Source organism: Mandrillus leucophaeus, unplaced genomic scaffold (genome assembly GCF_000951045.1).
Source record: "Mandrillus leucophaeus isolate KB7577 unplaced genomic scaffold, Mleu.le_1.0 Scaffold282, whole genome shotgun sequence".
NCBI lineage: Eukaryota > Metazoa > Chordata > Mammalia > Primates > Cercopithecidae > Mandrillus > Mandrillus leucophaeus.
In genome coordinates this window covers 189997-214569 of record NW_012102943.1, presented here as the reverse complement: position 1 = coordinate 214569, position 24573 = coordinate 189997, and the positions used below count along the sequence as shown (strand labels likewise).

General features: G+C 38.5%; 1 protein-coding gene across 1 annotated transcript in view; it reads left to right on the top strand.

The window, feature by feature from the left end:
- The window catches only part of G3BP1 (GTPase activating protein (SH3 domain) binding protein 1), a 32033-nt gene extending 12745 nt beyond the window's left edge, over positions 1–19288 (top strand). The window contains exons 4-11 of the mRNA XM_011985291.1: positions 2158–2248; positions 3467–3563; positions 5195–5396; positions 7169–7270; positions 7857–7968; positions 8186–8314; positions 8737–8846; positions 11797–19288. Of these exons, the coding sequence (XP_011840681.1) occupies positions 2158–2248; positions 3467–3563; positions 5195–5396; positions 7169–7270; positions 7857–7968; positions 8186–8314; positions 8737–8846; positions 11797–12003 (1050 nt within the window). The 3' untranslated portion in view covers positions 12004–19288. The remainder of the gene's footprint in view (positions 1–2157; positions 2249–3466; positions 3564–5194; positions 5397–7168; positions 7271–7856; positions 7969–8185; positions 8315–8736; positions 8847–11796) is intronic.
- The last annotated feature ends 5285 nt before the right edge of the window (positions 19289–24573 follow it).

Below are 24573 nucleotides of genomic sequence, written 5' to 3'. Positions count from 1 at the left end.
TTCTCTTTTTATCTTTTTTGAACACTTACGGCATAAGATGTTTCAGGTTCATCTTGCACTGTTCCTGGCCCAGCCCCTATTCTTGAATCACCTGTTCCTTCAAGGAGGCCTGGTTCTTTTTAGTTATACTTACGAAAGGATGACAAGTTTATGTTGAATGATTGCATTTGTGTTTTCTTCCGGATTGGTCTAGACTGAACAAGGTTAGGAATCCAGTCTGCTTAAGCATGTATATAGAAATGGCACAGCATGAACTTGTTGATTAAATCATTGTTTCTTCTAGCATTAATCTTAAATTTTCTTTTTAGGATAGCAAACCTAAAAACACCTAAAATCTTTTAACCTTTGAATATGGGATAACTTTTTGTCTGTGCAAAATTACACGAAGCCATTACAGTCATAATTTTTAGGGGAAGGCTTAGATTAAAATGTAAAGATGTGGTAGACTTCTAAATATGCAAAGAATCACATGGAGTATGATTGTCAATTATAGGTTTAATTATAGTTTTTTTTTTCTTTTAAAGGAAGTATCTAACTTCTCGTTAGTATAATACACTGTTATGTAAACTGTCTCATTTAGTACACAGAGTATTGAGGCATACGTTTATATCTTTCCTTTCTGTTTTTTGAGATAAGAGTCTCCCTGTGTTACCCAGGCTGGAGTGCAGTGGTAGGATCATGACATACTGCAACCTTGACTGCCTGGGCTGAAATGATAATCCCACCTGAGCTTCCCAAGTAGCAGGGACCGCAAGCACAGGCTACCATTCCTGGCTAATTTTTGTTTTTGTTTTTGCAGAGACACACTCTACAAAAAGTATGTTGCCCAGGCTAGTCTCAAACTCCTGGGCTTAAGCAGTTCTCCTACCTCAGCCGTCCAAAGTGTTGGGATTTCAGGAGTTGAGCGAGCCACTGTGCCTAGCTGATACCTCTCTTTTCACAGAGGAGTAACAGCCTTAGGAACTGAATAACTCATAAATTATATAATTGGATCTGCACTCAGGTGTGTCTTATACCTAGTGCGAGCAATCTTTTTCAGGCTACATTACTCTCGATTGTTTATATCAATATTTTTGGATACAGACTTGGGGGAATACCTGCTGAAGTTAGGAATATGATTGCCTTTTTTTGTTTTTTTTTGAGACAAGGTCTCGCTCTGTTGCCCAGGCTGGAGTGCAGAGGTGCAGTCTGGGTTCACTGCACCCTCCACCTCCCAGGTTCAAGTGATCCTCCCACCTCAGCCTCCCTAGCAGCTGGGACTACAGGCGTGGCCCTTTATGCCTATCTCATTTTTGTATTTTTAGTAGAGATGGGATTTCACCATATTGGCCAGGGTGGTCTTGAACTCCTGACCTTAGGTGATCTGCCCGCCTCGGCCTCCCAAAGTGCTGGGATTACAGGCATGAGCCACTGCGCCCATCCAGAATATGATTGCCTTATAATGATTTGAGGTGTGAACTGTGGCATCTTACATACTTAGAACTTTGTCAGTTTCTGCGTATTTATCTTGTGGTGAGGTAAAGTGTTTTGAGCAAATATGTGAGTGTAGTCTTGTTACCAGCTATTGTAGAGTGGGCATTTTCAGTCTTGGCACTGTTGACATTTTGGATCAACTAATTCTTTGTTATGGGAGCCTGTCCTGTGCATTGCAGGAATTTAGCAGCATCCCTAACCTTATAAGTTGTCAGTAGCATTCCCTGTAGTGAATACTGAGATGTCGGCAGGGCATGCTGGCTCATACCCATAATTCAGAACTTTGGGAGACTGAGGCAGGAGGACCACTTGAGCCTAGGAATTAAAGACCAATCAGGGCAGTTTAACAAGATCCTGTCTCTACTCAAAAAAGAAAAGAAAAAAGAGAAATTAACCTTTCAAGGTGGCGCGCCACTGTAGTCCTAGCTACTTAGGAGGCTGAGGCAGGAAGATCCCTTGAGCCTGGGATTTCAAGGCTGCAGTGAGCTGTGATGGCCCACTGCACCCCCACCTGGGTGACAGCAAGACCCTGTCTGAAAACCCCACAACAACAAAAACTGAAATGTCTCCAGACATTGCCAGATGTCTTATGGAAGCAGACTTGTCTCAGTCACCAATGGTGTGGAGTGATTTGACTTTCTAAAAGTCTGTTGAATAAATTAAAACTTTCTGTTGGCATTGCAGGGGTCTGTTGCAAATAAATTCTATGTTCACAATGATATCTTCAGATACCAAGATGAGGTCTTTGGTGGGTTTGTCACTGAGCCTCAGGAGGGTAAGTAGTGAAATATTTTAAATTACTTGTCTACGTTTTTTTTAATGGCATCAGATTGCCCTTAAGAGACCATGCGTTTCTTTACTGTTTTCATTACACTCTGTTCTTCATTAATAACTAATTATCATGGCATATGAAGAGTCTGAGGTTTTACCCTACTTGAAGCTGCTAACAGGTTAGCTTATATCGTAGATGTTAGTAGAACACATAAGACTCTTAGGTCAGAAGGAGACAGGTTACCTCACAGCAACGGTAGTAGCATTTTTGCCACATTTACCAACAGGATGTCATGAAGAAGGCTAGATGATACTTCTACTGCAGTGGGTTGTGTTAAAGGCATGGGACACTGAGTTTAGGGAACACAGATCTATTACAACAGGCAGTAAACATGCCTACTCTTTGTGCTGCGGGGAGATACGCTTTCAAAGCTGTTTGCTCTATAAATGTTCTTGAAAGACAGTCTAGAAGAAAGGGTAGGCATGGAAGATGTGTAGACAGAGAGACTCATGGAAAATTTTCTCCAAAATAATAGAATTTGCATGTTGTTTATTTGGCTGAGAGTATATTTATTTTGTAATATAGTTTTACAGATAAGCAGTCATTTGCCTAGCTAGTAAAGTGGTAGAGCCTGCATTAGATAACTGCCTAATGTAATTTGGCTAATGTAGCCAGTTATGTGAAAGCCTGCATTAGGCTCCATGCTCTTAAAAACCAAGACACTACAGTAGCCTTAAAGTCTATCCTTAAGGCCGAGCGTGGTGGCTTACGCCTGTAATCCCAGCACTTTGGGAGGCCAAGGCAGGCGGATCACGAGGTCAGGAGATCGAGACCATCCTCGCTAACATGGTGAAACCTTGTCTCTACTAAAAATAGAAAAAACTAGCCAGGCGTGGTGGCGGACGCCTAACTACTCGGGAGACTGAGGCAGGAGAATGGTGTGAACCCGGGAGGTGGAACTTCCGGTGAGCCGAGATTGCGCTACTGCACTCTAGCCTGGGCGACAGAGCGAGACTCTGTCTCAAAAAAAAAAAACCAAAAAAAGGTCTATCCTTAAAAGCCTTAGTTCTATCCTTAAAGTCAATGCCATGATTTTTACCAAATTGCCCTACTTTATTTATATGTGTTTTTCTTCACTGTTGTTTTGTGAACATTGTGAAAGTGAATGTATATGTGAATTCAGTAAGTACAAATTACTTTAAATATCTTTTTCTCACTTAGAATCTGAAGAAGAAGTAGAGGAACCTGAAGAAAGACAGCAAACACCTGAGGTGGTACCTGATGATTCTGGAACTTTCTATGATCAGGCAGTTGTCAGGTAAGAAAATTTTGTTCACATGTCTGCGGCTGCATAAGAACTTGCATTGTCTAGTCTTTCCGTTTGTTGGAGGACATTTACATATTCTGAGAATTACCTCAAAATAATAATTTCTTAGAAGAATGGTTTTGTTTCTGGTAATTTTGAGTAAACAAAAATATGTAGCTTATTGTTAATAATAAATTGTACTATGAAGGCAATCTACTATTGCTTAGTTTAAATAATATCGGTTTCTTTTTGGTTTAATTTTTTCTTGGTGTTAAGTGAAAACTTGCATATTGTTTATCAAGAGTTGGATGTATTGAGGTATTAAATGCTTTGACAGAATATGAAGTGGACAGACACCTATTAGAGATCGGGCATAAATTGATACAAATACCAATATGTGAGTTAAGTAGCAATAAAGAATTTCATTACCTTCGTAAGTGCATCATTGTACCTTTGGGTTTTTCCCCCCTTGTGATTGGAACAGAAATGTATTTGATAGCAAAAGAAATCCAAATTTACTTGTTACCATGTGACACTGAATGTTAATATCAGTGCCTGAAGGGTGTTTTCAAGTGTTTTTCAAGGTGTGATGAACTAATCACGTTACTCACTTGGATTGCTGGTTGAAAATGAAGATTCATGGTCCCACTGCAAACCTACTGAATTAGACTTTCAGGAGGCAAAACATCTGCAGTTTTGTTTTTGTTCTTTTGAGACAGTCTCTCTGTCTTACCCAGGCTGGAGTGCAGTGGCATGATCTTGGCTGACTGCAACCTCCGCTTCCTGGGTTCAAGCAGTCCCCCTGCCTCAGCCTCCTGAGTAGCTAAGACTACAGGCGCATACCACCATGCCTGGCTAATTTTTGTATTTTTGTAGAGATGAGGTTTCGCCATAGCCAGGCTGGTCTGGAACTCCTAATCTCAGGTGATCTGCCCACCTTGGCCTCGCAAAGTGCTAGGATTTCAGGTGTGTGCCCAGCCCCTCTGCAGTTTTAACAGCATTCCTGGTTTGATTTATGTGGAATTTTAAGAATTATATTCTGAATCATAACTAATATATTTTCTCCCCCAAATTCTTTACGTATTTGAAAGTTTTTGTGTGTTTGTGTTAAAAGCCACATATCATAAAATTTGCCATCTTAACCTTTTTTTTTAATCTTAACCATTTTTAAGTATAAAGTATAGTAGTGTTAACTGTATAGATATGGTTGTATGACAGATCTCTAGGACTTTTCACCTTACAAATCTTATTGAAGATAACTTCATATACCTTACAAACAGACTGTACCCATTGAATGGCAACTTTCTTTCCCCCCTCCCCCAGCCTATTTTGAGAGTTTTTCTGATGTTGTATGCTAAATGAATTGTAATGATTGTGGGATTCCAGCCATAAAGTGGTTTGGTTCATTTTGATGTCCTGATTCATTTGCTTATCAGAATTTGCCCAAATGGATTCCAGTGAAGTTATTGAGTGGCATTTTAAAAATTACTTTTTAAAAACTCAGATATACGATTCTTAGATTTTTTTTTTTTTTGAATAGAGGGAGCTAACTCTACGTTCTGGTTTCTGGTTAATAAATGATGGGGAATTTTTTGCGAAATAAATGGTGGCAGAATGATATTTCTCAAATTTTTCCATCAAAGTAATGACATGGAAGAACATTTAGAGGAGCCTGTTGCTGAACCAGAGCCTGATCCTGAACCAGAACCAGAACAAGAACCTGTATCTGAAATCCAAGAGGAAAAGCCTGAGCCAGTATTAGAAGAAACTGCTCCTGAGGATACTCAGAAGAGTTCTTCTCCAGCACCTGCAGACATAGCTCAGACAGTACAGGAAGACTTGAGGGTATGAAACATGTCTTCATTTTTATTCTATTTCTAGTTATTTTTTAAAAAAGAGAAATCTCTGTTCTGTATTGCTGTTCGGTTGACTTTTGTAGATACATTTTCATATTGGTGGTTCATTTCAGGGAAATTTCTTAGATACTGAGCCATGCCTTTGATAAGAGAGAGGTAAGATGTGTATTAGTTTATTTCATCAAAAAAAACCACTCCCTTCCCCTAGGTAACTTGAATGCCTGTTAGACTAGAAAGTTTAGGTGCCACTGTAGCACCGTGTCAGTGATTCCTTATCTTTTTAATATTCAAGCTTTTACACTATAAATTATTACATGCTTGTTACTACAAGTTTATAACATCTTTTTAAGGAAAACAACATGGCAGAATATACTTTTTCTATGAAATTTTTTTGAAGATAACTTTATAGTGGAAGTAGGAATGAACTGCTGAAGTAAGATTTCTTTGCTAGTTGGCATACCTGATTTCGGAAGTTTTCAGTTTGTCCTCCTGAGTCTTATTAGGGTGTTGTTAACTGAACTCATGAAACCTTTACATTTGGCACTCTGAGAAGGAATATAATTTTTAGTGCTGTATTTATAGGCTCAGGGTTATGTCATTTGTTTGTTCAACAATTAATTCAAATTCCTGCTGTGTGTTAGGCATTGTTCAAAGTGTAGGTATTGGCAAAACAGATAGGGGTTCTTGCTCTCTGGCAGCTAATAGGTGAGTAGGAAAGAGCAATGTTGAAATGACTTTAGCTTGCAAGTGGAAAAAATTAGCTGGGCATGGTGATGCCTATGTGTGGTCCCAGCTGCTTGGGAGGCTGAGGGAGGAGGATTGCTTAGCCTTGGAAGTCAAGGCTGCAGTGAGCTATGATTATGTCACTGCATTCCAGCTTGGGAGACAGAGTAAGACCTTGTCACAAGAACAAAACAATAAGAAGCAAGTGGGAAAGTAGTTTGACTGGACCAGATGACCGCTTAGTTGGTTATTATAGTAAACCTAGTAAGAGAGAATGATGGTTTGAATTAGAGTTGTGGCAGTGGAAATGGAAAAGAAATAATTAGGTAGAATAACAGGTTGTGACAATTTTTAAATGTGTGAGAAAGGTGTTCATGATGATTCTACAGTTGATATAATTGAGTCAATGTTTGTACCATGGATTGGATTGAATGACAGCAGGAAGAGCTGAGCTGATTTTGGAGGAGAGGGAATTTTGTTTGATTCACAAATTTGAATGAAAGTAGCTTTCCTTGGGCCAGGCGTTGTGGCTCACGCATTTAATCCCAGCACTTTGGGAGGCAGAGGCCAGGAGGATTGCTTGAGTTCAGGAGTTAAAGACCAGCCTGGTCAATACAGTGAGACTTCATCTCTGCTAAAAAGAAAAAATAGCTGGATATGGTGGCACATGCCTGTAGTTTCAGCTGCTTGGGAAACAGGTGGGAGGATCACTTGAGCACAGGAGATGGAGGCTGCAGCGAGCTGTGTACTTGCCACTGCATTCCAGCCTGGGCAACAGCTAGATTCTGTCTCAAAAAACAAAAAAAGTGAGTAGTTTCTTGAACCTAAGCCTCTCAGATTTGCCTGATCATCAGTCCCAAGGAATTTCAATACTAAATTTTGAATAGCTGAAAGAGAAGAATCTTAATATATGTATAAACTCCATCTTGCCTGTGAGAATGTGTTACCATTTGTTGTGTACAGGAAATCAAGAGTTAGTAGCTTTTATATTGTTTTGATACATGGTATAATTATGTAATGTTGGTATTGCTCCCTTAGACGTTTTCTTGGGCATCTGTGACCAGTAAGAACCTTCCACCCAGTGGAGCTGTTCCAGTTACTGGGATACCACCTCATGTTGTTAAAGTACCAGCTTCACAGGTAAGGTCTTAATAAAACTTGTACATTAGGCAAGTGTACTTATATTTTGGTAATTTGATTCAACAGAGGTTTAGAGAGTGTGAAAACTGGTCAGGTGCAGTGTGGCTCATGCCTGCAATCCCAGCACTTTAGGAGGCTGAAGCCAGCTGATCACTGGAGCCTAGGAGTTTGAAACCAATTCAGGCAACATAGTGAGACCCTGTCTCTACAAAAAATAAGAAATTAGCCGGGCCTTGTGGCATGCATTTGTAGTCCTAGTTAATTAGGAAGCTGAGGTGGGAGGATTGCTTGATTGAGTCCAGGAGGTTGAGGCTGCAGTGAGTCATGATTGTGCCACTGGACTGCATCATGGGCAACACAGTGAGACTCTGGCTCAAAAAAAAAAAAAACAAAACCAACCCAAATCAATGTAGAAACAAAACTGATATATAGGACAGAAGAGAAGGGTATAAGGTGGTTTTTAATGATTTTTCTTGTTAGGGAATTGTCCATTTTCTAGTTTAAAACTTGTTAGCTAAGAAACTTCATTAAGAAAAAGGATAAGCCTGCTTTGTTTTAACACAAAAGTTAACTTAAAATTTTTCAGCCCCGTCCAGAGTCTAAGCCTGAATCTCAGATTCCACCACAGAGACCTCAGAGGGATCAAAGAGTGCGAGAACAGCGAATAAATATTCCTCCCCAAAGGGGACCCAGACCAAGTAAGAGCTCAGAAGGGCGATTTCTCGTTTGGGGGATTTTGAGGTGAGAGCTTATTTTGGGAGGGCAGTTGATATTTATATACGTTAAAATAAAAATATTGTAGGGTTGATGGAATTGCCTGTTTTTACGATAGAGGGAAAACTATTGAATGTGAGCAGTCACTGAAAGATGTCTTCTTTCTCTTACCTTTAATTGATGTTTTTGTCTCCTTTTAAGTCCGTGAGGCTGGTGAGCAAGGTGACATTGAACCCCGAAGAATGGTGAGACACCCTGACAGTCACCAACTCTTCATTGGCAACCTGCCTCATGAAGTGGACAAATCAGAGCTTAAAGATTTCTTTCAAAGTAGGTTATTGAGTTTTGAACACTAAATTCATCTAGTGTCTCTCTAGCACTGTACAGTAGAAATAGAAAATGAGCCACATACGTAAATATAAATTTTCTAGTAGTCATGGTAAAAAGAAAAAAAAAGGTAAAAAGAAACTGGATAATTTTAATAACATTTAACTCTTAAGGCATTGTCATTTCAACATGTAAGAATATTGTGAGAGATATTTTACATTTTTTCATAATAATTCTTTGAAATCCAAATGTGCCTCCCATAATTTTACACTTATGAGAGGCATATCTCAATTCAGACCAGCTGTATTTATATTTCAAGTGCTCAGTAGTCACATGCATCCAGTGGCTACTGTATTGGACTGTGTACATGGAATGTTTAAAGGGAATGGTCTAAGTAGTTATCTGAGAATCTGTTTCACTTGCAGATTATGGGAACGTGGTGGAGTTGCGCATTAACAGTGGTGGGAAATTACCCAATTTTGGTTTTGTTGTGTTTGATGATTCTGAGCCTGTTCAGAAGGTCCTTAGCAACAGGGTAAGCAGCTTTTCATCTTGATTTTTTTTTTTTTTTTAAAAGGTTTTGGTTCTTTAGAATATATTTATCTTTACAGCTGGGTCTTTATGTAAAGTGCAGTTTATTCCAACATATTCAGGTAATTTATTCCATTATTTTCAACCATTGTTAAAAGACCTGCCTGGGGGTTTAGAAAAACGAAACTTATGTTTAAATAACTTAGTTTTTGAAAACATGAATTATGAGAATGAGAAAATGAATAGTTATCAGTGCACTGAGATTTACGTAACTACTTTTCCTTGGTGTTGGCTTTTGGTGTACAGGAGGTGAAATACAAACCTACTTTTAACTATTAGATAAGAGCCAGTTTGCCCAGGGCTGTTTTGGTGTACTGCTGTTTTGTAGAGACTAACTATTAAGAACTCCTATAAGTCAATAAATGGGTTTGGAAGATAAATTATATAGTCAGACTACTTGGAACCACCCTTACTAACAGTACTCTTACCCTGTAAATTCTAATAATAGAAGAATTTGTAGAATGGAAATCTTACTATGGTAGCCCCAAAGAAAGCTTCCCCTCCCCTAGCAAAAGACTACTTTTTGTAGTAGTCGAGAAGAACAAGGGTATAAATAATATTAATTTACTAAGCTATACTTTTTTATTGAGGTGAAATTTACATAACACTATTAACCATTTAAAAATGTACAACTTAATTGCATTTAGAACACATATTGTGCAACCATTACCTTTAATTCCAAAAGTTTTTTACTAAAAGCCAGAAGCTCTTTACTCACTAAGCAGTCATTCCTTGTACCTGTCTCCCCAACCCCTTGCAGCCACTAATCTGCTCTCTGTCCCTGTGGATTAAAATTGTGTACTTTAAACCATGTAATAGAAATATTGCAGATCAGTGATATTCTCCAGAATGCTAATGGGCATACTGCAAGGTTTTTTTTGTTTGTTTGTTTGAGACAGTCTCGCTCTGCTGCCCAGGTTGGGGTACAATGGTGTGATCTCGGCTCACTGCAACCTCCACCTCCCAGGTTCAAGCAGTTCTCCTGCCTCAGCCTCCTGAGTAGCTGGGATTACAGGTGCCCCTCACCATGCCCAGCTGATTTTTTTGTATTTTTAGTAGACACGGGGTTTCCCCATGTTGGCCAGGCTGGTCTCGAACTCCTGACCTCAGGTGATCCACTGACCTTGGCCTCCCTAAAAGTGCTGGGATTATAGGTGTGAGCCAGTGCACCTGGCCATACTGCATAGTTTAGTGTTGTGGTCATAACATTATGTCAACCTGAGTATGCACATATACATTATCTTTCAAATTATTTTACCACATATTTTTGTGAAGCATCTCCTGCAAAATACTGTTTGAGAAATGAGAGAACAGTGGTTCATCTCACCAAAGCCACTGAAGAACTCAGAAATGTCCAGTAGGCTTTGTAGATAAATCCATCATTCAGCACATTGTTAGGCCTAGTGGCCACCCTTCATTTCATGATATTGATAGAAGTCTACTATGCTTCCTTCAGTAATTTTTTGTGTGAGCAGAAATAGCTTATGTAAGACTGACTGCCCTGGTGTATGACATACTGTAGTGTACATTAGTGGTTCAAAGCTTATTTTTCCCAGTTTGGAGGCCTTGATTTACATTCTCCTTTCATCACTCATTAGTGTTGTGACCCATGGGACAAGTTACTTAACCTCCCCAGTCCTTAGTTTGCTAGTCCTTAAAGTAAGTATCTACCTTCAGAGGGTTGTTGTAAAGGTTAAGTGAGTTAATAAATTTGAATAGAACACTTCCCTGACACATAGTAAGTACTGTTAGATGCTTATTTTAAGAAATTAGAAAATTATATTGCTGGTGAAGAGCATAATTGAACATACTGAAATGTTTGGTAACTTTGGCTCTGTTAGGAAATGAAGCCCAAGACTATCCAAACTTCTCAGGAGGTGAAGAACAAGTTAAAGTTTATGTCAGATTAGTGAAGTTTTTATTTTAAATATATACGTACTTTGCATAAATATGTACAGTACCATCTTTTCGCATTGGCGGTGATGAGGTTTTATTCTAAGCCTCCAAATCTATGGAGAAGGTGGCAATTCTTTATTCAGTTTACATAATTATATGAGAAAAAATAAGTACGATGAGAGTTAACTTGTGCTGCTGTGCTATTTAAAATGGCTTTTTAAAACTGGCCTGCCTACCTAATCACCTTTCCATGTATTTGTTAATGGTAAATTGTATGTTCTCAGTTAAAAACTGAACTGTTGTAATCCCAGCACTTTGGGAGGCTGAGGCGGGCGGATCACTTGAGGTCAGGAGTTTGAGACCAGCCTAGCCAACATGGCAAAGCCCTGTCTCTACTAAAAATACAAAAATTAGCCAGGTGTGGTGGTGGGCGCCTCTACTCCCAGCTACTCTGGAGGCTGGGGCAGGGAAAATCGCTTGAACCCGGGAGGCAGAAGTTGCGGTGAGCCAAGATCGTGCCATTACACTCCAGTCTGGGTGACGAGTGAAACACTGTCGCATTAAAAAAACAAACAAACAAAAAACTGAACTGTGAGAATTTAGCTGATTTATAATCTGCTGGTTCTTTTTTTTTTCTGAGACGGTGTCTTGCTCTGTTTCCCAGACTGGAGTGCAATGGTGCGATCTTGGCTCACTGCAACCTCTGCCTCCCAGATTCAAGTGATTCTCCTGCCTCAGCCTCCTGAGTAGCTGGGACTACAGGCGTGTGCCATCATGCCTGGCTAATTTTTGTATTTTTTTAGTAGACATGGTATTTCACCATGTTTGTCAGGCTGGTCTTGAACTCCTGACCTCGTGATCCACTTGCCTCAGCCTCCCAAAGTGCTGGGATTACAGGCATGAGCCATTGCCCAGCCTCTGCTGGTTCATTATTATAGCTTTCTTTGATAGTGATAGCTCATCACTACTCTTAAGTCTGGTCACCTTGATTCTTACAGCCTATCATGTTCAGAGGTGAGGTCCGTCTGAATGTCGAAGAGAAGAAGACTCGAGCTGCCAGGGAAGGCGACCGACGAGATAATCGCCTTCGGGGACCCGGAGGCCCTCGAGGTGGGCTGGGTGGTGGAATGAGAGGCCCTCCCCGTGGAGGCATGGTGCAGAAACCAGGATTTGGAGTGGGAAGGGGGCTTGCACCACGGCAGTGAATCTTCATGGATCTTCACGCAGTCATACAAACCCTAGTTCCAACAGAATGGTGAAATCTTCGACCAGCCTTTGGTATCTTGGAGTATGACCCCAGTCTGTTATAAACTGCTTAAGTTTGTATAATTTTACTTTTTTTGTGTGTTAATGGTGTGTGCTCCCTTTCCCTCTCTTCCCTTTCCTGACCTTTAGTCTTTCACTTCCAATTTTGTGGAATGATATTTTAGGAATAATGGACTTTTAAAGAAGAAAAAAAAACTGAATTTCCTTGCTTACTTTGCATATACAGACTGGATTTTTTTTTTAACAGCCATTTCCCCAAAGGAATGTCTTGTGTATTACTGACATTTGGTATGTTTCCTTCATTGGAATATTTCTTATTTTCTACGTGTTTCAAAAGCCTGTAAGAAATACAGGATTTGATAATATTTTGAAGGCAGGAAAAACCCAAATTGTTTCTTCTTTGAGAGTCATGACTACCTTCTAGTGTGGAGAAATTGCCATTGGAAAATTTGACAATTTTGATTCTCACTGGTATGTTTAAAAACTGAATAAAAGGAATAGAAATTTTCTTTTGATAAAGGATCACAAAACAATTCTAAAACCTGTTTTTACCATTGAAATTTAAATTGTGATAATAGGTTTTAAATGTCTAGAATGCAACTGATAGGCTTTTCTTGAACTGTTGTTTTTTAAAGTAGTTTTTTCATGTTTAATTTGTATTTGTAAAAAAACAAAAAGCAAAAAAATTCCCAAAACTTAGATAACAACCAGAGCAAAACTGTTGTGCCTTCTATTTATCTTTGATTTCAGTCTTGGCAATTGTTTAAACAAAAATAATTAAAAAAAAATCTAGATTTGTTTTATTAGGTCCAGAGTATGTGGGGAATTACAGAATCCCTCTTTCATCACTTTGTGTATGTCTTTTGTTAACGTGTTTGTTATGCCTTATTCTAAAATTGAGTCTCAAACTGGAATGCCTTCGAAGACAGATGCTTCTATAGAGGTTCTTTGACCTAAATAGTTCAGCATTTGTATTTTTATTCTGGTATCTAATCAGATTCCTAATCATAGCCCGTAAGAAGGAATGTTACTTTAATATTGGACTTTGCTCATGTGCTCGTGTCCGCATTTTTTTTCTTAAAATCATAGCCATATGGTAAATTTTCTATTTTGTTATGGTTCTTTTATTGATGGGCATGCAGTGGGTGTTACTTGGAAATGGCCAATTTTTATTAAAATATTTCTGGAAGAAAATTTAATCTGGCAATATAGACTAATACTCGTTTCACATATGTGTTATTTGTTGAGTGCTGTGTGTGAGATGGGTGAAGGTTTTGTTTACACGTGTGAAACAAATTTTGTTTGATTATTTGTCATTACTAATTGAAGGGCAACCAGGTTGTAAAATTCAGCGTATTTATTTTCTTAACAGTATTCATCTTTAGGACTGTCGTTTGAAGATAGCATAGGAATATTTGGTTTGCGTTGCTGAGAAACTCTAGGTTTGCTGTGATGGTTAAGACCACAGTGAAGTTGGTATTACCAGTTTGGTTCCAGTTCCTCAAATATTTGAAAATTGGCAGCATCTCCTTTACATAAACTTAATGTAACTGAATCACATGGGTTTTTTGTAGGGTTAGTTTAAGTAACTTTGGTAACCACTTTTGGCCCAGATCAGTGATAATAGGAAGAAATACAACTTATACTTGTGTAGCTTATATTAAGCGTGTGGTGGGTGGAAAGAAAAGTTTAGTCTGAGTTAGTTTGGAAAAAAAAAATTACTTTGTGGTAACTTCAAGGTAATAAATTATGGATAGCCTAGAAATTATCCTTCACAGGTGAATACTAAATTACACATTTCAAAACAGGAGTTCTTCCTACTTGGAGACTTAACGGCATTAACTAGATGCAGCAGTCCTCAGCTTGGCGTTATCACATCCTAGAGGACATTTAGAAATGTGTGAAATTCGGAAGGTTTATTGGAGAGACATGCATCTGGCATTTATTGGGTGGGGTCTAAGGATACCAAATGTGTAAAAATGAAGCAACTCCACTGAGAATACTGATAGTCCCTATTCCTGTGGGTGGGTGGAGCTGTGGGATTAGAAGAACTGGAATGAAGACTCATTCTTTTGAAACTCAGCCTCAGATAAATAAACTAGGAAATGGAAATCTGTTTCAAGAATTAACAGTAACGTCTACTCTAAGGAATTAGTAATTTCACTTTTTATTATCTGTACCAAATGTATGTGTGTGTTGTGTATGTGTGTGTAAATGTGGAGAGGTGGTAGCAATTCATGCTGATGCTGCTTGTGATTTGTTGCAGGGAATTACTGCAAATCTCAGAAAATACAAGGCTTCCCCAGTACTTTCAGTCATCAGAGTTGGGATGATTGTGAGGTTTAGAATGATAGTATTGGACCTAAGAAATAGGATTAGCATCATGATCAGCACTGTTGAGAATCCTCGTACAGTTATGTACATTATTGCATGTAGAGTAAACATGAGAGCTTGAGATGTATACATTTCCACTGCTGGAAAATGATAATGTTAGGGCAACATTTTCTATAGGTGGCAGCAGTAGGAGCTCATCACATTGAACATTTTCAGATTTTAAAATGAAAATTTTTATCCATAGGAATGGCCCAATGTATAGTTATTAAGCTACTGAACTTAGAACTCTTGACCCATGAGGGTTTTTTTTTTTTTTTAATTTTTATTTTCATAGAGGCAAGGTCTTGCTATGTTGTCAGGCTGGTCTCAAGCTCCTGGCCTCGTCAGTTCTCCTGCCTTCAAAGTAGCCAGAACTACGGGTGTGCACCATTACACCTGGCCTCATGAGTATTTTAGCTAGATAAGATTTGTTTGGTTCAGTGGGTCTTAGTTTTTTAAGACCTATTGATTTATAATTAGAGATCTTGGGCCTTAAACTGTATTTTTGTGTTAGTGGTGAGGTTGGGCTTTACTTTGTATATTCCAGTGTTCTCAACTTTGTCAGATATTGCTAGGGACCAGTGAGATCGATAATCCAAAAATAATAATTTGACTTTGGATGAGTGTGTCATTACCACAGTGTTAGATGATTTGCACTTTAGGTTAGAAAAGTTAATTTTCACATCTGTGCTGCGGATTGGGTGATATTGTCCTCAGCACAATAGATGAGGAAGAAACTGAATCAGAGCAGTTAAATGACAGGCTTCCAAGTCATCCATGTAGCAAGGAGCGCATTTGCCTCCCAAACTGATGATTTTTCTCTGGAACCATCATGCCCCCCTAATTACATTTCAGTAACATAGACCGCAATGAGCTTCCTACTGTAGGGAGACTTGAGTCTGGAATACATTCAGAACAAGGTTAACATTACATTTCTTAATTTCCTTTAGGGCAAACAAGATAATTAAAGTTGGATTTTGTGAATCTTTTTGATTTGCAGATTATATATGGTAACACAATAGTAGTGGTTTGTTTTTAAGTTTTTTTCTCATCTGATTTGATAATTTAGTGCAAACTTCAAATCTGGATGTGGATAACAGTATTTTTATTAGAGCATAATCCAGGTGAGTTTATAGAATTTATGTTTTGTGCTTATAAACTGTCACCTTCTGATACTTTTCTTCATCCTTCTATTTGAAAAACCCTTGTAGAATTAAATAATTTAATGGAAAATGTTGCACTTTATAGAAAGCCATTTTAGAACTTATAGGTAACCTTTCTGAAGAGCTTAGATTTGTAGACCACTGTTTTTGCTGAGTGACGTTTCTTTTAAATGGTTGCATTTGTCAAATCTATAAAGATGTCTTTTATATTGCAGTTTTCTTCTTGTGCTACTTAAAGGAATCTTTGCAGTATTGCATACAGATGAGATAATTGTTGACCTTTTTAGTTGAGCCGTTTTTAAACTTGCAAAAGAAGTAACATCAACATTTATTTGAGTATCAGGTTTTTTAGCTAACTGCCTAATGTACCAAAAAAACTTTGCAATGTCTTATGTGGGATGAGGGGTTGAGTTAAAGTTGCTAATCAAGTAATGGCTATGTGGCACAAAATGGTAACTAAGAATTTCTGGTTCTAAGGGGATTTATATTTGGGATTTATATTTGTTTAATGTTGAGGTTCTGGGGACCATAGGTGGGCCTGTCAACTCTTAACAGACTATAGTAAAGGAGAGATGGTGGCACATGTGAGAAAAAAACTTGTTTATATTTACATTCTTACTAGTGGATAGATACCACCTCAGAACAACCCTGAAATTAAACTGCCTTGTTCATGCTTTCATGTCTCAAATCAAGGCCTGAATGAGTAAAAAGATGATTAGAGGTTACCTAAAACCCTTAACCAGTTTTGGTTTTTGATTATGCATATGCGTTGACTTGGAATTAGGTTTTTAGTTTCTGTTTATGTGACTTAGTTTGAGAACATTGGATTCATCTTCTCTCCACAGTTCCTACTTAAACCTAGTAGCTTATTTTAATTCCCTGTAAGTAAGAGGAAGATAGTATAGGGAATCTGATCAACTATTTCTTTAATAAATCATGTGACTTGGGCAATTACAGAAATTCATATGTGTTTAGTATTTTGAAATGTGGCCAGTGTCCCAGATTTGTAAGCTACAGTGTGCATACAATGCATACAGTGTGTCTTAGGATTTTTTTTTTTAAGTGAATTAAGGATGTTTACCAGAAATTATTGATTTGCTGAATCAAGTATTTTCAGGAGCTCACTTATGGGGAAGGTTGCCTATATTTTTCGTAGTAATTAGAGGGAAGATTAAATCCTGTTTAACCTGGATAGAAACAGTTTTAACTATTGCTGAAGTTAAAATCACTTTGGGGTGGGTTGGGGTGGCTCATGCCTGTAATCCTAGTGCTTTGAGAGACTGAGGCCAGAGGATTGCTTGAGGCCAGGGATTTGAGACCAGCTTGGGCAACACAGCAAGACCCTCTCTCTACAGATAATTGAAAAATGAGGCAGACGTGGTGGCGCATTCCTGTAGTCTCGGTCTCTCAGGAGGCTGAGGCAGGATATTGCTTGAGCCCAGGAGTTGGAGGCTGCAGTGAGTTATGATCGTGCCACTGCACTCTAACCTGGGTGACAGAGTGAGACCCTGTCTCTAAAAAACAAAAAATTGGAAAACAAAACAAAAACCACTTTGGTTACTCATTGTCCTTATGTTTTGATGTCAGTTGTTCTCCTAAATTTTAAAATTTTGTTATGAAGATTGGATGTACACTGATTTGACCCTTTAAATGACATTATACCAAGAAGCTGGTATAAGGAAGTAGGAGAGGAGAAAACTTTTTGAAAAACCATTTGGTGCATGCTAAGGTATCTTGTAGGACATGTGGTTTTAAAAAATTCAAGAGTTTTGAAGAAGGATAGGGTGGAAGTAAAATTTAGCTGATAGCATAGGGATCATTTGTCATTTATATAGAAAATAATTATATTTTTGAGTGAGAAGCATCAGACTTAAATTTTTTTTCTTATATTTTGATTATTACCACAAAGAACAGAGAAACTCTCAGAGTTCTTTGAATCATAGAATGTTAGTGCTGGAAAGGACTAGGAAGTGACCTGTACAACCCCTTCATTTTACAAATGATCAGATAATTGGCTAGTAGAGTCCCAGATCTGCTTCTAGAAGTAATACGGTGATCATCAGTTTAGATTCACTGTAGGAAGGCCAGCACTGTTAAAGTTTGTCAGGAGGAAAAGGGAAGGTATCACTTTTTGTATGTTCACCCAGTTGCTTCTGTAGTTTTCATACCCCTGTTTTCTCTATTTTCTTAGAACTGTCTTTAATGGCTCAGCTCTACCAGGGCTTGTTGTCTAAGGACATTAACTTGTGCTCCCCTCAGGGATGGGTTTACTACTAGCTGTCAGAAAGCTATTGGGTATCCTAATGTGTTAATAGCTGAAACTCAGCTGTAATTTCTCCTAAATACTTCAGCATTTTGCATTCTGTACATTGTGGTGCTTTTTCCACCTTGTATTGTTGTAATTGTAAGCTCCTAGGGGGCAGCAATTTGGTCTTAGGCGTGTACCCTGTTTAGTGCCTGGCAATGCCATGTTTATATCAAGGTCTTAATACTACTTTTCAGTTATTTTTCCCACTCTTCATGGAAGTGATGCTCCAGCCTTGCTAAAACACTTAGGGTCCTCCCGATAAGCCAGGCATTGTGATTCCTTGGCTTCAAGTGCCTTCTCTCTTCCCTGAAGGTCCACTGAGATCTATACTCTCCCCTTTCCTCCGATCTCTTGCCATGTAAGTAAGTAATTTTTTTTAAAAGATCAGTACAAGAGCTATGTTTTTTCCTAAGAAAAAATTGGCAACAGGAATGGGGAGTAGCCCTTTTTGGGGCTGATCTGTCCGAGGAACAAATCCATTCTCATCTACTTTCCACATTGTCCCTCTTGTTTGAGGTCCTGTTCCGACCTTCATTTCTAAAACTGTTCTAGAGCACTTTGTCTTTCTCATAGTTCATAACTTACCCCTTCAATCTAGAATTAGAATTACATTATCTGTTTTACTACTTTACTAGACTGTAAGCTCCTAGAAGACAAGGACTAGGGAGTTAATCTCTGTATTCCACCAGAAGGTACAGTGACTCACAACTAGAGTCTTTAGATGATAACTTACTGAGTTGAATAACTTAATATATTTCTGTTTTCATTCCTAAGGGAGGCATGTCTGGAGATAGACCTTGAATTTAATTAATGTTAGGCACTATACCATTTTAGTGGAGGAAATTGTTGGGAAATTTGGGGGGATGGGTATAGAAGGGGGAGGAAGTCACTGGCCATTTTGAGGTGCTTCCATTGGTCTGGGTAACTAGCCATTTCTTCCTGATTGTGCCTGGTATATCCCAGGCAGTTTGTTTCTGTGCAGAAGAATTTTATATGAAATTTTCATTTCTTTGCCAAAACTTGTTCCTTCTTTCAGTTCATGACATCATCCATGCTAAAGTCTGAGTCATCTGCTTCCATTTTTGTTATTCCCAATATCCAGTCTTCAGCTAAGTCCTGTCAGTTCTACCTCAAGTCTTTCACGTCTGTCTTCCTCACCTATGTAATTTCAGTACTCTCAGCTTCACTTAACCTCTTCTTACTCCAGCCTACTTTATACACGATGTTAGATTCATCTTACTGAAACATAGCTCTGACCATGTATCCCATGTATGTGTTCTCTCTCCCCTATTAGACTGTAAGCTCCTTATGGGCAGGATCTGTGTCTGAGTCATCTTTGTATCTTGCCTAGCACCTATCAATAAATACTTCTTGAATGAACCAATGAATTCTCATTTCTCGACATAAAACCTTGTCTAAAGTGAGATATTTTCCAGGTTATACATAGATTTCTCCCTGGGGTAAGTGGAAGTTCTTGCATATAAAGTTGGTTAAATAGTAATAATTACGAGTTAACCACAGAAAATTTCAGAAAACTTTAATTTTTTTCCATTGGAATCAGCATGGATATGTGTATATGGATGGTTCAATAAATATACTGTTATATACATGTTTCACAGAAATTTTACATTCCATCTTCAGACTGCAGAAATAGATTTCTTTTTTTACAAGCCAAAAAATAACTGCCATAACTTTTATGACTTCATGCAAAAAAAGAAGGGGAAGAGTAAGGGGCAAAAGGGAATTAGTTGTTGAAGGTTGAGTGTCCAGTAAGAAGTAAAAATGTTACATTAAGGAAGCGATTGCTTAACACGCTGCTTAAGGTGGTAGCCAAACAAATCCTTAACTGCAGCATTAAGGCCATACCAAGTTTATACATATATACAAAGAAATTTCCACATAAAAGACATACTATCACATTTTCTTCTTCATGAGAATGAGGAACTTTGTAATTCTGACCTAATTTTCCAGGCCAATTAATTAAAATGTCCCCAGGCTGCTTTTTAGAAATACTTTCTACTTTGGCTAGCTGTCAGAGTTGCTGCTATGTGGGCTTGTGACTTCTGGGCTGGCATGAAAGTATGAATCATCTTGAACCTCTTCCATCATAGCACTGTGTTGCTTAGCTAATTCATGCTGCCCAGTTAAGCACATTTTCTGCATCCCCAAAGTATTTGGAATCACAGAATTGCTACTTGTGGTTGTCTTACCTGTAACAGACTCCACAGTCGTGCTGGCATTGTGACCTGAAGAATTACACAGTGCCCTTCTTAGATTCTTTGGGGTTACGATAACTTCTTGAATAATGTACTAATGAACCTAATGAACCATAGTGTTTCAGGAAACATGCCCTAGCTATTGGAAGTTCGTATCTAACTTTTACCCCTTGTGGGTCATGATACATTTAACTTAGTAGCTACATTTTTGGAATAAAGGAAATGTAAAATTATTTGCAGAATAATAACCGAGGATTTGCTCTTCTGCGTAAACATCAAACTAGGGAACTTTTAAGACAAAGTGTACACCTTTTGTGCAAGTAAGTGGGCAAAATGGGGAAAACATGAAGGGCAAGTCCTTTGGGGATGACTTCCAGTTAATGCAGAAGTCATTTGCTTTGGCAAGGTTGGGTGGGACTCTGAGATTACACACTCTTGCCCTGTTGGCAGAAACTAGCCCATCTTAAGTTAGTCAATGAATTCTGACTCAAAACTAAAAGTTGCTAAATCTAAGATCGAGTGTATAAATAAAATAACCCCTTCCTCCAGTGACTGCATTTATTTTGTAATCTTAAACTCATATTTGGAATGTTTTAAATTAAAGACAACTTTGCCATTAATGTTGTCTTAGCAATGAATTCTCTCTGTTGTCCTGTTCATTGCCAGTTTTCAAGTATGGCTCCAGTGTGTTCACAACTATGGCTGCAAGGTAACTTGGTCTCTTTCTATAGCTTCCCTAGGCCAGTCAAGTTTGAGAATGAGGTCTCCCTATGGCCTCTCCTGGGGGAGAGGACCAAGTGATTTGTGATTTGGAAGCACTATGGTATGTCTGAACACTTGCCAAGTTAACGGTCACTGAGTATTCTAATCATGCACCAAGCACTCTTCACCCTAAATGCACTACAAATTATTCATTGCAGTAACTTGCATCAATTCTAGATAGGGTGATTTTTAATGAACAGGTCTACTGTGATGCTGATCTAGACAATGAGAGTGGAATACCCTTTGGCAGTCTTGGAATATCAAGAGGGCTTAAAAAGTATTAGGTTTTTGTATTGGTCACTTTGTGGTTCACTTTGTCCATTTCAAGTCCAAAGCAGTTGAAGACATGTTTTATCCAGTTTATCAGACATACTTGGAGGCCACTGAGGTTTTTGCTATGTTTGTTTTGAATTGAAAGTAAAACTCAAGCTGTTTTTTCTTTTTTTAAACATTGCACTAACCTTTTGTCTAACAAGCACAAGGATCACATTGAGTAGGTATTTTATCTATATCCATTCAATATAATAAGCAGGTGGGACCCCCTTGGGATTTAATTTACTCATACCATTTTAACTGTTGTTAGTGCTGAAAATATAATGGCTTAAGTATTGGAAGATTGAACCATTAGAATATGAAGTAATATGAATTTAAAATGCTCTGAAGTACCTAGTGGGAACTCAATTTTTTAGCCTTTTCTATACCATTCAGGCTAAATTGACATGTTAAGTATGGTATGCTTTTAGATGAGGTAGAGATGCATCTAATGTGGAAAAAGTTGAGTTTAGCAAACTGATGATTGGATATATAAACACCAGTTTTAAAAAAGATTTGAGGCAATCTTGTTCTAAAGAATTTGCTTAAGAAATGTAGCTTTGTGAAAGAAACTATTCCTTTTCTGTGCTTGGACTAGCAATGACTTAATACCAGTCAATTACATGTTTGTCTTTATTTTTTCTACTCATATTTGACTTCTTTTCCCCTCTCTATACCTTTTTTCTTTGTGGACCTGATTTTCATGCTTTGAATAGAGATGTTTGTTGGGAGAAGTAATTTCAGATGCAACTGAGGGTGTAAAAAAGGACATGCTAGACTATGTTTTCTTCAGGTCTGTTTACTATTTCAGTTAGATCAATAAAAGGTACTAATTTGGATCAAAAGCTCTCCTTTAGAAATACCTTCATTGTACTAAGTATTGCCTTGATAACGCATAGAAATAATTTGTTCAGAATCAGTATAGTGAGCTCATAGTAAAACCGTGACTTTACCATACCTATCTATCCCCTTTCTAGTGGGTACCTAGGACACACTAAATGCATAGTACTTACTGGTTCAAACTGACACTCTTGAAGATGTGAATTTCTAGTGGGTACTCTACTTCTGAGACAAAGGAAAAGTTAAGTTCGCTCAAAATAAGTACAGGAAAATCTGAGCTGGACTGAAGGTGTCAGCTAATGGAAAGAAGATAGAAAGCCGCTCTGTTTGTGAAGGAGCACCATTTTGGTTTGCCTTTGAGAATTGCTATACTAAATGAATCCTGACCCTTTAAGCTTTCAATGTAGTCTAAATCTATCTTCCCAAACGTGTCTCCCATTGATTACACTTTATACAAATGGATAATAACCTGAAATGTGCTGTCTATTTTTAATCTCCGTATTTTTGTTCATACTGTTCCCTCTCTCTGGAATCTTGTCCTCATCTCTCAAAATCTCATCTATTTAGATTACTGCTCACATTCCATTATTTAATTTTTGCCCTCTCCATGGGACTCTCCTCCTGCTCCTGTTACTACATCCCACTTTTAGTAGTGATATTGGTGCTTTTATTATCCTCTTCTATATTGTAGGAAAAGGGGCTGTGTTTTTACTCTGATGCCCTGCTTTCATGGTATACCGATTTTCCATAATAGATTTAATATATAGCAGGTGGAAAGACAGGTATAGGGAAGTTAAAAATCTGAATAGAAAAACTGGAGATTATGTATGCATGTGATGTTTTATGTAATAAAATATGTTCTAGTTCTTCCTGAGCCCATTGTAACTTACACTTTGAAAGAAGATTAAAATGCTTTCTCCTGGCTAAGGAAACATTTCAAAAGTCATCCAAAGACATGTGCGTGGACCTGGAGACCCACTAAACCAGACAGACTTGGGGTCACTAAATAGGGACCATTCAAAGAGTGCCACTTTTCTGAACAACATCCAGAGCTGACCAGAAGGGGTACTGTGCTGGCCCTTAGAGCAGTAGCTAAGACATTCCTGACATCACTGCTGTAGCTCATGGTCCTGTTGTGCCAAAGACCAAGCTAGATGCAACTGAAGAGACAGGTGAGGCCAAGTGGATTCTATGAAGCACAGTCATGGAGGCCTTGTCCAATGAACTCATCTGGCTAGTTTGCACAGACAAAAGGACTTCAACACAAGCAGGAGCATCTACTTAACTTTTTTGGAGAGAGGCAGCTCTGTTGACACGCTTCCCTTGTAATTTCATTTTCCTACTTCATGTCCAGAGCTTGCGTGGGAGTAAAGGGCCGTTAGAAACTCCTCTGCTGGAATGAGACCACAATTACATAAATCCAGATAGTGAACTGCTATGGAAAAGAACTTTTGTTTAGAATCTGAGCTCAAATGTCCCATCCTCCAAGAGACTTTGGATTGATTGTCTCGGATTCCATTGATATAAAGCATACATAATATCCCTGTTGAGAAAGAGAGTGTTCTGATTATAAGAAGTGTTGAAACCATAGGAGTGCAGAAGCATTTCAGAAACGTTTCCAGGGTGAGGTCTCGTTTGAGGGTGAATATGGAGAGAGCTGGCTCAACTCCAGTCACATCAGCTATAAATTGCTTGTTATTAGTATAGTTAGTCAATGGTATGAATTTAGACAAACCCTCCAATGGTCTGGAATGGTCCCATGTTTTCTGCTTTAGCTGCACTTAGAGTAACAGGAACACACCAGGGAATACATTGTTAAATCTTGCTGGAAGTTTCTCACTATGATTACATTGGGGGTGGGGGAGTGGGGAGCAGGGAGAAGTCATTACAGTTATTTCTCTAAGGATATTTCACAAGTTCTGCTCTGATTTCTGATTCTTGCAGAGGCTTTGGCAGAGAATTCAGACAACTGCCATGGGAAGTGGGTTACAGCCTTCATAGGATACACGTGCTAAAACACCAGAGTGGAATGTCCTGGTGAGTGATGGGATTCTCAGGTGAGAAGCTAGTCTTAGAGGCAAGTCATCCAGTGTTGTGAAATACCTTGACTTTCAAGGAAAAGGATTAAGATTATAATCTCTTCAAGGGCCAAGACTCACTCTTCTTTTTTTAAATGTTTCCCTACCTACTCACCAGAAGGCCTGAGATGGGGTGCCAAGCCTGATACTAGAATACAATGAAACCTTTTACAACACACCCTATAGCTCTTCTTTTCTTCAACCCATCAAAATATTCAGTTTGGTTTTGAAGAATCTCCTGCAACTCCCTCTTTTTACAGGAGAGTAAATAGGCCAAGAAAGTGAAACAGCTTATCTATATTCCCATGATGAACCTGAGGTTATACCAGAAGAAGGACCCACACCGCTCCCTGACCTGTCTACTTCAAATGGCAGGTGTGTTTAAATAAGATACTGGGTTTCTGGAGTTGCATAAGGAAACAGTTAAGTCTGAAGAAGAGGAGGTTAAAAGACAATG